General features: G+C 48.1%; 1 protein-coding gene across 1 annotated transcript; it reads right to left on the reverse strand.

Moving 5' to 3' along the window:
- Nucleotides 1-8185: 8185 nt before the first annotated feature.
- LOC123356680 (gastrula zinc finger protein XlCGF49.1-like) lies at nucleotides 8186-13185 on the reverse strand. The gene is made up of 2 exons (XM_045000078.1): nucleotides 13163-13185; nucleotides 8186-9368 (listed from the first exon to the last, which is right to left on the reverse strand). Exon 2 carries the CDS (start codon nucleotides 9256-9258, stop codon nucleotides 8422-8424), a length of 837 nt encoding a protein of 278 aa, XP_044856013.1. The 5' UTR covers nucleotides 9259-9368; nucleotides 13163-13185; the 3' UTR covers nucleotides 8186-8421.
- Nucleotides 13186-13599: the final 414 nt, after the last annotated feature.

Here is a 13599-nt window from a genome sequence, read left to right on the forward strand (position 1 = left end):
ATATCTTAACCATATTTTAATTTACTGTCTCCACCACTTTTGGGGTGTGTGTTAATTCCTATGAGATTCCCGGCCCTGTAATCACAGAGGGTGAGGGATGTGTTTGTTTACATTGTATCAATTACAGCTTAAGGCTAGCATAGCGTTTACTTCAAGAACAAAGTCAATTAACTTGTTTGTAAGTTTTACATAGTAATTGAGTATCTTTCACAGGACAGATACAGTGTTTTCTGCAGACAGGAGCTTACAAGTTTTAACATAAGAACTTACAAGATTTTTGTATTTGGTGAACCTGGGGGGATTTTTGTACTTGGTGAACTTGGGGGGTCACTGTCACTTGGGGGAATCACTGTTAGTACCTTCTTTAATATCCCTACAGGCTACCAGCCAATCAGCGAGGGGAACTGCTCCAGGAGCAAGGGTCTGAGCAGCTGAGACACCCCACCTCCTTCTCCTACCTGCTTCTTGTGGCACTGTGGCAGGCGTGCTTTCTCTGGCTCTGCAGCAGCAGCTCCTAACCTCTCACCCAACTAAAGGCAGCCAGTAGCAGCAGCTGGTAAGTGTATTTCAAAGGGGGGGTCTTTCTTGTGGTGAGGGTGGGTTGTGGGGGGGATGGGACTGGAAACCCTCCAGGTGGCTGTGAGAGCCAGTACCTGGCTGCTGCTGGGATGGCCGTCTGCATGGTGGGGGGCAGGGGGCTCAGCCAGAGGCATCTCCAAAAACATCCCCTGCAGCTGGACCAGGACAGGCATTGAGGGGTGCATCTCCTGTTCTCCTGGGGTGTGTGCTGTCCCTGCTTGCCCTCCCTGCCCAGGCAGCGATGCCTGCCTCTCAGAGAGAGTGGCCATGTAGTGTGCTTGGTTCCCCCTTCCTGGCATCTGGGAGACTGCCTCTTAGGGGGTGAGGGGTGGAAGGGAAGAGGCGTTGGGGAGGGGTAGGAGAGGAAAACTGAGACTATCAGGGGAAATAGCAGTACAATCTCTGCCTTGGGAGTGTGGATGGAATTGTCTCCCAAGGGAAGGCTGGAACGAACTATCTGCTGTTGTAGTATGTGTTTGGTTTAGTCCATGTGCTCTGGCAAACACAAGTCCAGGCACCATGTTGCGGGGGAGGGGGAGGTAGCCTGATTTTCCCCCTCCTATCAGGGGAAACCTGAATTGTCTCCTAAGGGAAGGACTTGTGATCATGTTGGGAGGAGGGGGAGGCATTGCTGAGTCCCAGGGTTGAATAATTCTCTGGTGATGGTTGTCATTAAGTTACTAATTGCCATTCACTTGCTGCACACAATGGCTGGTGATGGTTGTTTAACATCCACTCAGCCTTGTTTCTTGGGAGTTGCCTTCTGTAACTTCTCTTCTGTAACTTCTCTAATTTCATCCCACTCTCCTGTGAGTACAAATTCTGGTTCTAAGGACCTGGTGGCTGGATCCCATATCCCTGGGCTTGGGAATTAGTGCCCTGATATGCAACTCCTCCTATTGGGCCAGTGTAGATCCTACGGTTAGTACAGCTATTTGCAGGTGCCCTTGTGTTTAGCTGAAACTTTGGACTTAGTTTAGTGGGGATGGACTCAGAGACTGAGAGCTAAACTGACACTACTATCCTGCTGTGTGGATCCCAACGTGCTTGTACTGTGAATTTTTGGCATGCACATGTGGCTGTATTTATCTCATTGTGCTGATAGTGCTACTTCCTTGGTGTGATAATGACATTATGCTAAGATGAATTGTGAAAATAGTGTCCTGGTGTGATGGTCACTCTGTGCTGTTCATGTGAATCTTGCATTTTTGTAGGCTGGGTTGGTGTAGCCCTATTGTTCCCAGGAAATTAGAGCCACAAGGTGGGTGAGGTAATAGCTTTTATTGGAGCAACTTTTGTTGGTGAGAGAGAGAGAGAGAGAAGCTTTGGAGCTTTCATGGAGTTCTTTCTTCTTCCTGAAGAAGAGTTCTGTGAAAGCTCAAAAGCTTCTCTCTCTCTCTCTCACCAACAGAAGCTGGTCCAATAAAATATTTTACCTCACCCACCTTGATATATATTACGCCCCCCCCCATATTACCTCACCCAGCTTTCCAGAAGTGAGTTTTCATGATGACATGGGAAGTGCTCTGACTGGTCCTGACTTCTCTGTATCAGCCCCTCTAGCTTGCACTGCAGCACAGTACCTGGGGGCTGGGTGCCTGCAGCGCTGAGACTCTGTGAGATCAGTGACTCACAGACCCAGCTGGGAGGGGAAGGGCACCTCCTCCTCGGCCTCTCTCTCTTGCTGCCTCCTTTTCCCGAGTGCCTCATGATGCACAGAGCCAGCGTGGCCAGGTGTTGCATTGGAGAGTCTCCCAGTGCAGCCCCCCACCCCCTCTCCCCCACGCAAACCCTCAACAGACCCTGCCCACCTCTGTCCAATTGTCTCTCTTATGCAGGGGACTGTCCCCCCACACACACCTTGCTCCTGTGTGCTGTCTGCTTCCAGGGACCACAGATTGCAGATATGCCCCCTCAGGAGAGATGAGAGGGGCTGTCCCACCGGGTGCATGCGCAGCCCCCCGGAGCACTGCTTTGTCCCGTTATATCCGAATTTGTGTTATATCGGGTCGCGTTATATCGAGGTAGAGGTGTAATTTGATATGTCGAGTGGTGCCTTTTTTTAATGTGTTTGCTCCCCCTGATGTTAGAACCTGGCTACGCCACAGTTGGAGAGAAAAGAAATCTGGCCCTTACTCTCTGTGAACTCAGTTTGCTTTTCTTGTTCCTTTCCTTTATAGTAAAGATACAGAGAATGGAAGTGATTAAATTTCTCCCCTGAAGGAATGGCCCTGGGTGACTTGCCTTTGTTTCCTCTCACCATTGCCCGTGCAGAGAGGAGGGACATGATTTGTTTTAAATGAGTCACAAACAGTGGATATTTTCATTGTTTTCTTTCTAAGCATTTAGCTCTGGAGTCGGCCTCACAGCCCAGTTAGTACTGAGGGGGCAGTATTAATTAAAGGGCAAAACACTTCCTTATGCAGAGTTAAGGTTTGCTGGTGCAATATCAGCCTCATGCAGAACCTCTATATCTGCAAAACTCAAAACGTCTGAAAAGCAGGAAACGCAGTTACAGTTGCACCACCTTCATCCTGTCCTCTTTCAGCAACGTCCCATTAACACACACATTTACTCTGCCAACACCCTGCTGGCTGACATCTACAAGCTGTGCACTACCTTTTACAGCCCTTCCAACCAGATCTGCAACCCTGTCTTGGCCTGATGAGGCCCAACCCCTGAGCAAACCAGACTGGGGTAAGGATTGGGCATGGCCATGACAGTGACTGCAGAGCAAGACCCCTGACCCCTACTCAGATCAGCCCCACTTCACTGATCTCTCCTCACTCAGATCCACTGCACCCCCTCCCCAAATTCCTGAAAGCCTGGGTAAGAGAGCTTATTTTCCCTTGTGATGGTCTGAGCTCTCCCTCCCCACCCGGCCACAGCTGGAGCTAAGATAGATGCCTCCCTCCATTGCTCCACTTTGGCAAACAAAGTATTAATGTAGAGGAATCTGATAAGGTTCAGATGTGGAGTGGCTGATCTCCACTCAGATTCTCCACCGTTCCAGCCCCTGTTGCTTATTGAAAGAAATGACTCAGTATCCCAGTTACATCTTGTGACGTTCCCCTCTGGTGTTATCTAAACCGGTGATCTGCTAGGCCTCTTCAATCCTTGACTCTTGGAGCCAGCCTTACCCTGCTCTGCTGTGAGAACCCCCACTCCTGGGCTGTTCACGCACAGCCTCTGGCATGTAAACTGCTCCCAGCTACTTGCAAGTGAATGACACTAGCCAGTATCTCCGGTCCCTGACACAATCCTAGGAGCCTCTGTCTTTCAGTGTCCAGTTATGCCTTCTGGATGCTGCAAACTTATGAGTTTGTCAATTTAATAAAGAAATTGATATGTATCAGGCTTGTTATTCCAAGGGGAGTCTCTGACATGCTTCAAACCAAATGCACTGCTTCAGGTAGAATAAAAATAAAATATTAACTATAAAGATAGACTTTAAGTGATTATAAGTCAAAGAACAAGAAGTCAGATTTGGTCAAATGAAATAAAAGCAAAACACATTCTAAGCTGATCTTAACACTTTCAATGTCCTTAAAAACTTAGATGCTTCTCAGCACAGGCTGGCTGGTTACTTTTCAGTCAGGCTCTCCCCTTTGATCAGCCTTTCAGTCCCTTGGTGGTGGCTGTAGATGGAAGAGAGCGAGCATGGCAAACATCTCTCCCTTTTATCATGTCCTTTCTTTCCTCCTGACTTTGTTCCCACCCCTTTCAGAGTCAGGTGAGCATTACCTTATCACAGTCCCAAACTGACCAAAGGAAGGGGGTGACTCCCTCAAGGGTCTAACTGATTATTTTGTTGCTCCCTAAACCAGTGTCCATTGTTCCTGTGAGGCTTGGCTGGGTTTGTCTAATCCATGCCCTGAGGAGGTGTGAACTGCATCTGTTCTTGGAGAGTTTTTGCCTGGGCTTGCTTTAAGCCATGAGGATAAATTTTCAGCATCATAACTATATACATGAAATTATAACCTAAACTGTAACAATTACTATAACATCACTGTAACAACCATGTTCAGTGCATCATGAGCCTTCTGAAGACACCCAACATGACAAACTTTGCATTGGATACCACACAATCATTTTACAAGGATGAACAAGAGAGTGCTGGGTGTTTCCCCGAGGTACAGAGTGTCACACATATTTTATTAACATGAACAAATAAAACCAAGCACTCACATCAGTAAGGCTAAATGACTATAAATACTACTCAGCTAACTAAAGGTTAAACAACACAGTGATAAAGTTCAGGTCAAATCAGTACATCAATCAGTTGACAAGTAAATTGATGACTTGATTCCAATGCAATATTGTCAAACCATCAGATTAATACAGCAGAAAATCAACCCTTATAAAGCCTAAAACAGCAACCCATGGAGGCAGGTGCGTATTTAGTGATGCTGAAACCCTAATCAGAGCTTTTCACCCAGGCAGTGCGACCCAGATTTAGCCAGCTGAATATTTCAATACCGAATCCAAATTATTGCTTACATTAAGGTCAGGCTTGACAACGCCCTGGCTGGGATGATTTAGTTGGGTTTGGTCCTGCTTTGAGCAGGGGGTTGGACTAGATGACCTCCTGAGGTCCCTTCCAACCCTGAGATTCTATGATTTAGCCTACTACCTAAAAGCTAATTAGTTTTCTCCTTACATTTCACTACTGTGTAGCTAATACATCTCATCACTCTCTCACCCCAAAACACAGATACAAACCTTATTGAGACATTAGTAAAAAGTTCAAATAGCTCTCGCTGAACAATGTATATCAGACAGCTCAATTCCTTGGAATGCTTCCATAGGTAAAGGAGCATGCATGCAGTCATTTTATAGGGAAGAGTTTTAAGGCTATTAAGATTTTTGGGAACTATTCTTCTTAGCATCTTCCCTGTGTAGACTTCAGGGGTGTTCACACACTCACAGCAACTGAGCCGCACTGTTACACCCCAATCTAATAGAAAGGTTGGGAAGGCGCCACATTCATAAAAAAAACAGATAAAAATAGAAAAAGGAAAATACATTTCAAAGATTACAAGGGGTTGCGCTGCAGCTCTTTGTCTTTGGAGTCGCAGGGAGTAGGAACTGTAGCTGCAGTTTAGGAATCAGGTACTGGCATAGATGGTCCAGCATGCTGGGCTAGCAGGCTTTGCAGGTACAGAGCGAGTAGTCAAGGCTGCATAGCCTGTCGCTGTTGTGCTTCATTCCCCAGAGGGGATCAGACCTGGGATCCTGGCAGTCAATCTCTCTTAGATGATTTACATAACGTAAGAATGGAAGACTGGTCATACTCGGTCAGACCAATAATCCATTGAGCCCAGTATGCTGCCTGAGAGTGACCAGTGCCAGATGTTCAGAAGGAATTAACACAACAGGCTTGTTGATCGGAAAGCTGAAGGATGTCCACCCTTACCTTTAACTTTATTGTTGTAGATTCTAGCTTACCTCCACCTCCCCTGAGGTCTCTGGGCAAATCAGGTGTGAACTAATCCTTCGATACAGATGTGTCCCACACCAGTTGAAGTGAGGCAGAGTTTGGGCCAACATCAGTTTGGAATAGCCCTGCTTAATCCAGCAGTTTTCTCAAAATATCTGCTGTCATAAAACACATGTAGTGTGGACGTGTGAACCCCAAAGGTATCAAACATGAAAGAAACATAAGGCCAGTTATGGGGAGGTTTCCATGGCCAGGCCTAACGGTTAAACAGCTGGGCTCTAACAGCTGGCCTCCTCCAAAGGAAAAGGGGACTCAGCACCCATAAAAATAACTGGTTGAAAAAATAAATCATCACGCATCCATCACCATTTTACATTCTGACATCTCCTGCCTGATGTGTCTTTACTTAGCAAAAGAGCGAACTGGGGAACTCTGTGGCTGTTACCCTCTAACTGATTAAAAGTTTACACATCTTATCTCAAGCAATTTTCCTCTTAACAGAAAATTTATTTTAAAGTTTATCAAAATAAATTCCATTTGAAATAGAAATAATAGCACTCTATATTGGGTCCCTATTCTGGTACATGCTATTTCTCTCACATGTTCCCCCACTCTAATTCCTTTGGAGTGAGGTTTTACTTTTTAGGATTAGCCATTTCCTATATAGTAGGAGGGGGTAGGGAGAGACCTAGAAGAAAACCTAAATTATATTGTAACTCTAAAAGTTATCACAGAATCAGCCTCTTATGTTACACTAATTAACGTCATGTTTAATTTCATTGTTGCTGATAATTTATTCAAAGATTACAAAATATAAACCGATAGGGCAGTTTTCTCTTAATTCCCATTTCCACCTAGTCAGCTTTGTGTGAAGTCACATTCTACAATAACCGAGGAGCCTTCCATTTCTGTGAGTTCATTTCTCCCTGGGTCTTCTCCCGTAAGTGTGGGTGGAAGGGGTCTCTCACTACATGGGAAGGCTGCATCATGAGAAAAACCACCTGTGCTCTATTTTCACACTTTCTAATCTTTCAAAGTAGCAGGAAGGGGAGAAGTGATACAAATGCATTATATTGAAGAGCAAAACTTAGGCTATGTCCACACTACCAAGAACTAATACAAGAACTAGGGGTCATAATACAAGAACTAGGGGTCACCAAATTAAATTAATGGGCAGCAGGTTTAAAACAAATAAAAGGAAGTTCTTCTTCATGCAGCGCAAAGTCAACTTGTGGAACTCCTTACCTGAGGAGGTTGTGAAGCCCAGGACTATAACAGTGTTTAAAAGAGAACTGGATAAATTCATGGAGGTTAAGTCCATTAATGGCTATTAGCCAGGATGGGTAAGGAATGCTGTCCCTAGCCTCTGTTTGTCAGAGGGGGGTGATGGATGGCAGGAGAGAGATCACTTGATCATTGCCTGTTAGGTTCACTCCCTCTGGGGCACCTGGCATTGGCCACTGTCGGCAGACAGGATACTGGGCTAGATGGACCTTTGGTCTGAGTCAGTATGTCCATTCTTATGTTATCACAGAAAGTCGACCTATGCTACGCAACTCCAGCTACATGAATAATGGAGCTGCAGTCAATATATTAGGTCGAGTTACCGTGGGGTCTACACTGCAGGGAGTTGACAGGAGAAACTCTAACTACTGACCTAACCAATTGAACAACGGGGATTGGGATGGTGATGGGGAATAAGAAAATCCCTCTGACTTACTCTAACTTCTTCTGTTGTTACAGATGGTGAAATGACATTTTTTTCCTATTCCTGCTCTTTGTTATAGTTCAATATATTTTAAGTGAGGAAAATAGCAGTAAAAATATCTGCTCTGCAGCACAACCTGAAGCAATATCAGAGCAACTGGGAATGAGACACTTTTTTCCAAAAGGGAGAACTCGATGACTAACAATTGCTGTGAAATGGGGGAACAGTATAACCGTGATGCTCAGGGTTTGTTTAGACTAGGAAAAGTGATGGAGTTTAGGTCAGGTCAAGGGGGAAGCTAATGCCAACCACTGCACCTGTGCGCATCTGCTCTACAACTAAAATTGTCTTTTTACACCAAGATCACTAACTTGAGCAGCCAATGCCATGTGCAGCCCTAGTGGATGTCAGGCACAGGTAGTTTTTGCCTCAGTGTAGCTTGTTGGGATTAACTCTCTCTCCCACCTGGAGCTGATGAACATTCCTGGCTGGAGGGACACACACTCCTATGACTCAAAAGGAAAGGAGTTGGTAGAAAAGATCACAGGATTGACCGCAACGAAGGGTGAGCTGCAAAAGCAGGCAACTCATATGGGGGAGCGGAGACACGACGGTGAAAATGGTGCATAGATCACTATGTGGAATTAGCAAATGTGATTTTAAAAAAAACAACCACCACCAACTTTGGCCAGCCCTATTCAAGGTGTTTGTTACAGTTCTCGCCCATGTGGATTTTCTGATGTCTAATAAGGGCTGAGCTATGCCTGAAGCTTTTCCCGCAGTTATTGCATGTGTAGGGTCTCTCTCCACTGTGGATTCTCCAATGTATGGTAAGGGCTGAGCTATGCCTGAAGGGTTTCCTACACTCAGAGCACGTGTAGGGCATTTCACCAGTGTGGATTCTCCGATGTCTAATAAGGGCTGAGCTATGACTGAAGCTTTTCCCGCAGTTATTGCATGTGTAGGGTGTCTCTCCACTGTGGATTTTCCAGTGTATGGTAAGGGCTGAGCTAAGCCTGAAGGTTTTCCCACACTCAGAGCACGTGTAGGGTGTCTCTCCAGTGTGGATTCCTTGGTGTCTAATAAGGGCTGATCTATGACTGAAGCTTTTCCCACACTCAGAACATCTGTAGGGTGACATGCCAGTGTGGATTCTGTAATGTGTGATAAGGTTTGAGCTCTGACTGAAGCTTTTCCCGCACTCAGAGCACGTGTAGGGTGTCTCTCCAGTGTGGATTCTATGATGTATAATAAGGTGTGAGCTATAACTGAAGCTTTTCCCACACTCAGAGCACATGTACGGTCTCTCTCCTCTGTGGATTCGCTGATGTGTGAGAAGGTCAGAGCTCACATTGAAGCCTTTCCCACACTCATGGCATGTGTAGCATGTCTCTTCCAAGTTAATTATCTCACATTTAATAAGGTCTGAGTGGCTACTGAAGTTTTCCACTGGCCTGTGCTGACTCTCAGAGACTTTTTCTGAAAGTGCACAACTCTCGGAATCATTCCCTTTCGATCTTCCTGGTAACATCCCACGTGCTTCTATTTGCTCAGCATCTTCCTGATGGGGTTTCTCCTTGTTCTCACTCACCCTCCCATCACCCGATGGGAGAGAGAGAGGATCCAGACATAGGTCACTTTCTGCACCAGAGAGAAAAGAAATCTCAGAGAGAAGAATGAACAAACCAAAATATGTGTGGGAGAAATCAAGCGTATCAGGAGCTGATCTTCCCTAAACCCTTCCCCAGAGGAGAGAGGAAGGGATCAGTTTTGGTCTGCATCTCATGAGAACACTCAGGGGAAAGAGAGATCGGGGAGTGACCTGCTGCCAGTTGTCAGTCAGAATAGGAGGGAAGCCATGAGTGACATCTGCCATAATGATTCCACATCTGCAGGGAACAATCCTGAACTTGGAGAGCTCACAGGGTCTTTGTAGGGCATCCCAAATGTTTCCTGCATTCCTACACAGTTGTTGAGTTGGTTTAACCAAGTCCTCACCTGTGCAGGCAGCTCTCGGAAGCACTTCTTTCTCAGAGCCCTGGAGGTCTGGGACCCACGGCTCTTCCCCTCGTTCCAGCTGCGAGATCACATCAGGTTTGGAAACTGGAAGCCCTACTGCAGGCAAAGAAAACAAGGAAGGTCAGTGGAAGTTGTGGGATACTTCTCACAAAGATTTTAACCCAGATCATTTTTAAGCTGTAACATCCCAAGGACATCGTTGGTGGCTCAAAGTGGCAGGAGAGTTATTATGATTATAAATCATATTCATTACCTTAGTGCCTAAGAGCCAACTAAGAGTGGGTCTCTGTCGTGGAAGGCACCGTACAAACATACAATATTAGATGTCCCACGCCCTGAAGAATTTACAGTCTAAATAGACCAGACAGACACAGAATGGGGGAAGGGGTAGAACCCCCCAGCAGAGTGAACTATGTGAGGCAGAGTGACAGATCTGGTGAACACAGGCATACATCTTGAGACTATTGTATTTAATGTTATGACTAGGGCCAGTGTTTTCTGGAAATTGCCGCTATTATTGCATTTTTTTCCAAAATGACTCTTAATTTCTGGAATCACCCTTCATATCCAGAATTGCTGAACAGAGGGTGGGTGGGGCATGCAGGGTCACAACCTCCCAGATTTCTACCCAGAGACACCTCTTCAGGGTGCACGGCAGAGGCTGGCTGCTGTTGAGACTTGCTGCCAATTTCTTCCCTCCTCATATAAGTTTGGGCTCAGCAAAACCACTGTGGAGCTTCCCCTGGGCAGGGCGGGCACTTGGCAGTAGGATGCCGGACTCCCTCATCATGCTGCAGAGCGGACGGTGCTCGCACCTGCTCTCGGCTGGGTCCACAGCACCTCCCCCCTGCACACAGCTAGTTCATGCCCTGTCTCCCCAGCACACAGCTGGCTCTAGGGCTCTGATTTGGAGCAGGGAGCCCAGAGCCCTTTAAATCTCAGCCGGGGCCGGGATTCAAAGGGCTCTGGGCTGCCCGCAGGGGCGGGGAGCCCAGAGCCCTTTAAATCCCAGCCCTGGCCGGGAGTCAGAGGGCTCTGCGCTGCCCGCAGGGGCAGGGAGACCAGAGCCCTTTAAATCTCAGCCGGGGCCGGGATTCAAAGGGCTCTGCGCTGCCAGCTGCGGTGGGGAGACCAGAGCTCTTTAAATCCCAGCCGCGGCCAGGAATCAGAGGGCTCTGGGCTGCCCGCAGGGGCGGGGAGACCACAGCCCTTTAAATCCCAGCCCCTGGCCGCTGATTGCCCCCTCCCCAGACCTCTGCCCCACTGCCCCCCAGGACCCCCACCCCCTATCTAAGCACCACTGGTCCTTGTCCCCCGATTACCCTCTCCCGAGACCCCTGCCCCTAACTGCCCCTTGGGACCCCAGCCCCTATCTAAGCCTCCCTTCTCCTTGTCCCCTACTGCCCCCTCCTGAGACCCCACCCAACTTCCCCCCAGGACCCTCCTACCTGTCCCCTGATAAACCTCCTGGACTCCCATGCCTATCCAATTGCTGCCTGTCCCCTGACTGCCCCTCCGAACCTCTGCCCCATCCAACCCCCCCTGCTCCTTGTCCCTTGACTGCCCCCCGGAACCCCCTACCCCTTCTCCAACCCCCAAACCGCTTACTGTGCCACTCAGACCAGCGTGTCTGGCTCCATGCAGCTCCAGACAGTTGCTGCCATGCTCCCCCATGGAGCCCACAGCCCTCTCCCACCCCCAGCACCTGCCTTCCAGATTTGAACACCTCAAGATTCAGGAGTGCTCAAGCTCGGTTTGGGCAGCTTTTACTTCATTTCTCCCAAATCAAATATACTGATCCACTGTAACTTGCTGTAGAAAAAGTAGGATAGAATTGAGCAAGAAATGCTTATTAGGACTGGAATTGCTATTTTCAACAGCCATTGCCTTTTTGTTTGTTTGAAAGGAAGACAGTGATATTGCATTGGCAAATTCCCCATAGAAAGAAAGAGTGGAACAAAAGAATAATAAAGGCACCTCAACTTTTCCTCATTTATGGAGGACAGTCTTACAATATGCATCCAGATATCCTCCAATCACACAAGCTGAAAATTGTTCCACTTTACTGCAGCTCTGTAACCATATGGGAACCAATCCTGTCTGTGTTTTGTGCACATCCAAAATTCTGGCTGAATGACCTGCCCTGGGAGCGAGTTACCAGTGACCCAGGGCTGGGGCGGCAGGAGGTGTGGTGGGGGGGCACTGGTGGGAGGGAGCCCAGGGCTGGGGCAGCAGCAGGGTGAAGGGAGGGCACTGGTGGGGAGGAAAGGGGGAAGCCCAGCTCTGGGATGGCAGGGGGTGTGTGTGGGTGGGGGGAGAGCCCAGGACTGGGGCAGCAGGAGGGTACCGGGGGAGCCAAGGGCTGGGAAGGGGGACAGCCAAATTTTTTTTTGCTTGGGGCAGCAAAAAACCTAGAGCCGGCCCTGCCGGGTTCCCCCAGCCGCCAGAGCCCTGGGCCCTTTAATTTGACCCTGAGGGCTCCCAGCCACCTCTTTAGCTGGGAGCCTCTGGTTGATTTAAAATAAAGTATCACCTCCCCACCCCCACCCTTCCTTTTTGGCCCACAGCTGTTTTGGTGGGGCGGCGCTGGGGAAGGAGGGTTTGTTTCTGCAGGGCTGGGAGGTTTCGGCCCTCAGCTGTTTTCTTTGGAGGAATGTGGCCCTCGCCGCTTTACAAGTTGTGCAGGCCTGCTCTAAAGCAACAAGGCTTGGGCAGGGATTCGGGGATCCCCCACAGCTCTAGATCCCCAAACCTCTCCTCCCTCCCACTGACCCACCCAGCCCACTTCCTGGGTGCCCTTCCCCCACACTCCCCTCCCCTTCTTCCCACTACTCTCGGTCATCACCTCCTCCCGGCTCCTTGGGAACAACTTCTATTCCTTCCTCATCTCTCACTACTTCATCCCTCCCCGCTGCTTCTTAGCTCTAACCCTGCACACACCCTCCCCACGTCCAGGCACCCCAGAATTATCTACTCCCCCCCTTCTCCTCCCCTCCCACAGCTCTGTTCTCCCTTCACCCGTGGGGTCCTGAATGGCAACATTATAAGCTCTCCTATCAAAAGAGGAGCTCATCTGACTGTCACACAAGCCAGGCATGAATCATACACCTATTTACTCAATTTAGAATTCTACAGACAACATATTTTCCTCTTAAAATGAGGAAAAGGCATGAAAGCTACAGTTATTAATGTAGTTATTAAAGTCTCCAATACATTAAATGCAATTTTAAAATGACTGACAGCACCAAAAAGGCACATGTCCAAAAATTATTCTAGTGTGTGGGAGATAAGGCAAAAAAAGGAGGGCAAGGAAACTTGTCAAAACTTATGTGACGAATAAAGGTATAAAGTTATTACTGCTCAGGTTCTTTAGAGACCCCACAGCTTCTAATAACCCAGGGGACAGGACTCCTTACCCAGCGAGGTCACCGTCTCATAGTTCTCCTGCATGACCTCCCTGTAGAGGGCTCTCTGAGCGGGGTCCAGCAGAGCCCACTCTTCCCTGGTGAAATACACAGCCACCTCCTCGAAGGTTACCGGCCCCTAAAAGAGCAAGAGTCCAACACTCAGTACCTGCTGCCTCACTCAGAACCCCATTATTCACGGAACAGCAGCACCAGGGAAATGGACGCTCTGGGAGGCACATGTTAACAGAGTCACACCCCACCTTGCCTAGAACAGCCAGGAGGCATCAGAGGGTAGCAAGAGAGAAACTTGTGTCTCCCAGCTGACAGATGGAGGCAGGGTCATCACATTTATCACATAGCTACTAGCCAGAGCTTGATATAGGAGATGGGGCTGTCTCTGGACCCTGCTGGTGGCTCCCTGGTAGGAATCCCAACACTCTCCAAAT

Source organism: Mauremys mutica, chromosome 26, assembly GCF_020497125.1.
Source record: "Mauremys mutica isolate MM-2020 ecotype Southern chromosome 26, ASM2049712v1, whole genome shotgun sequence".
Taxonomy (NCBI): Eukaryota; Metazoa; Chordata; order Testudines; family Geoemydidae; genus Mauremys; species Mauremys mutica.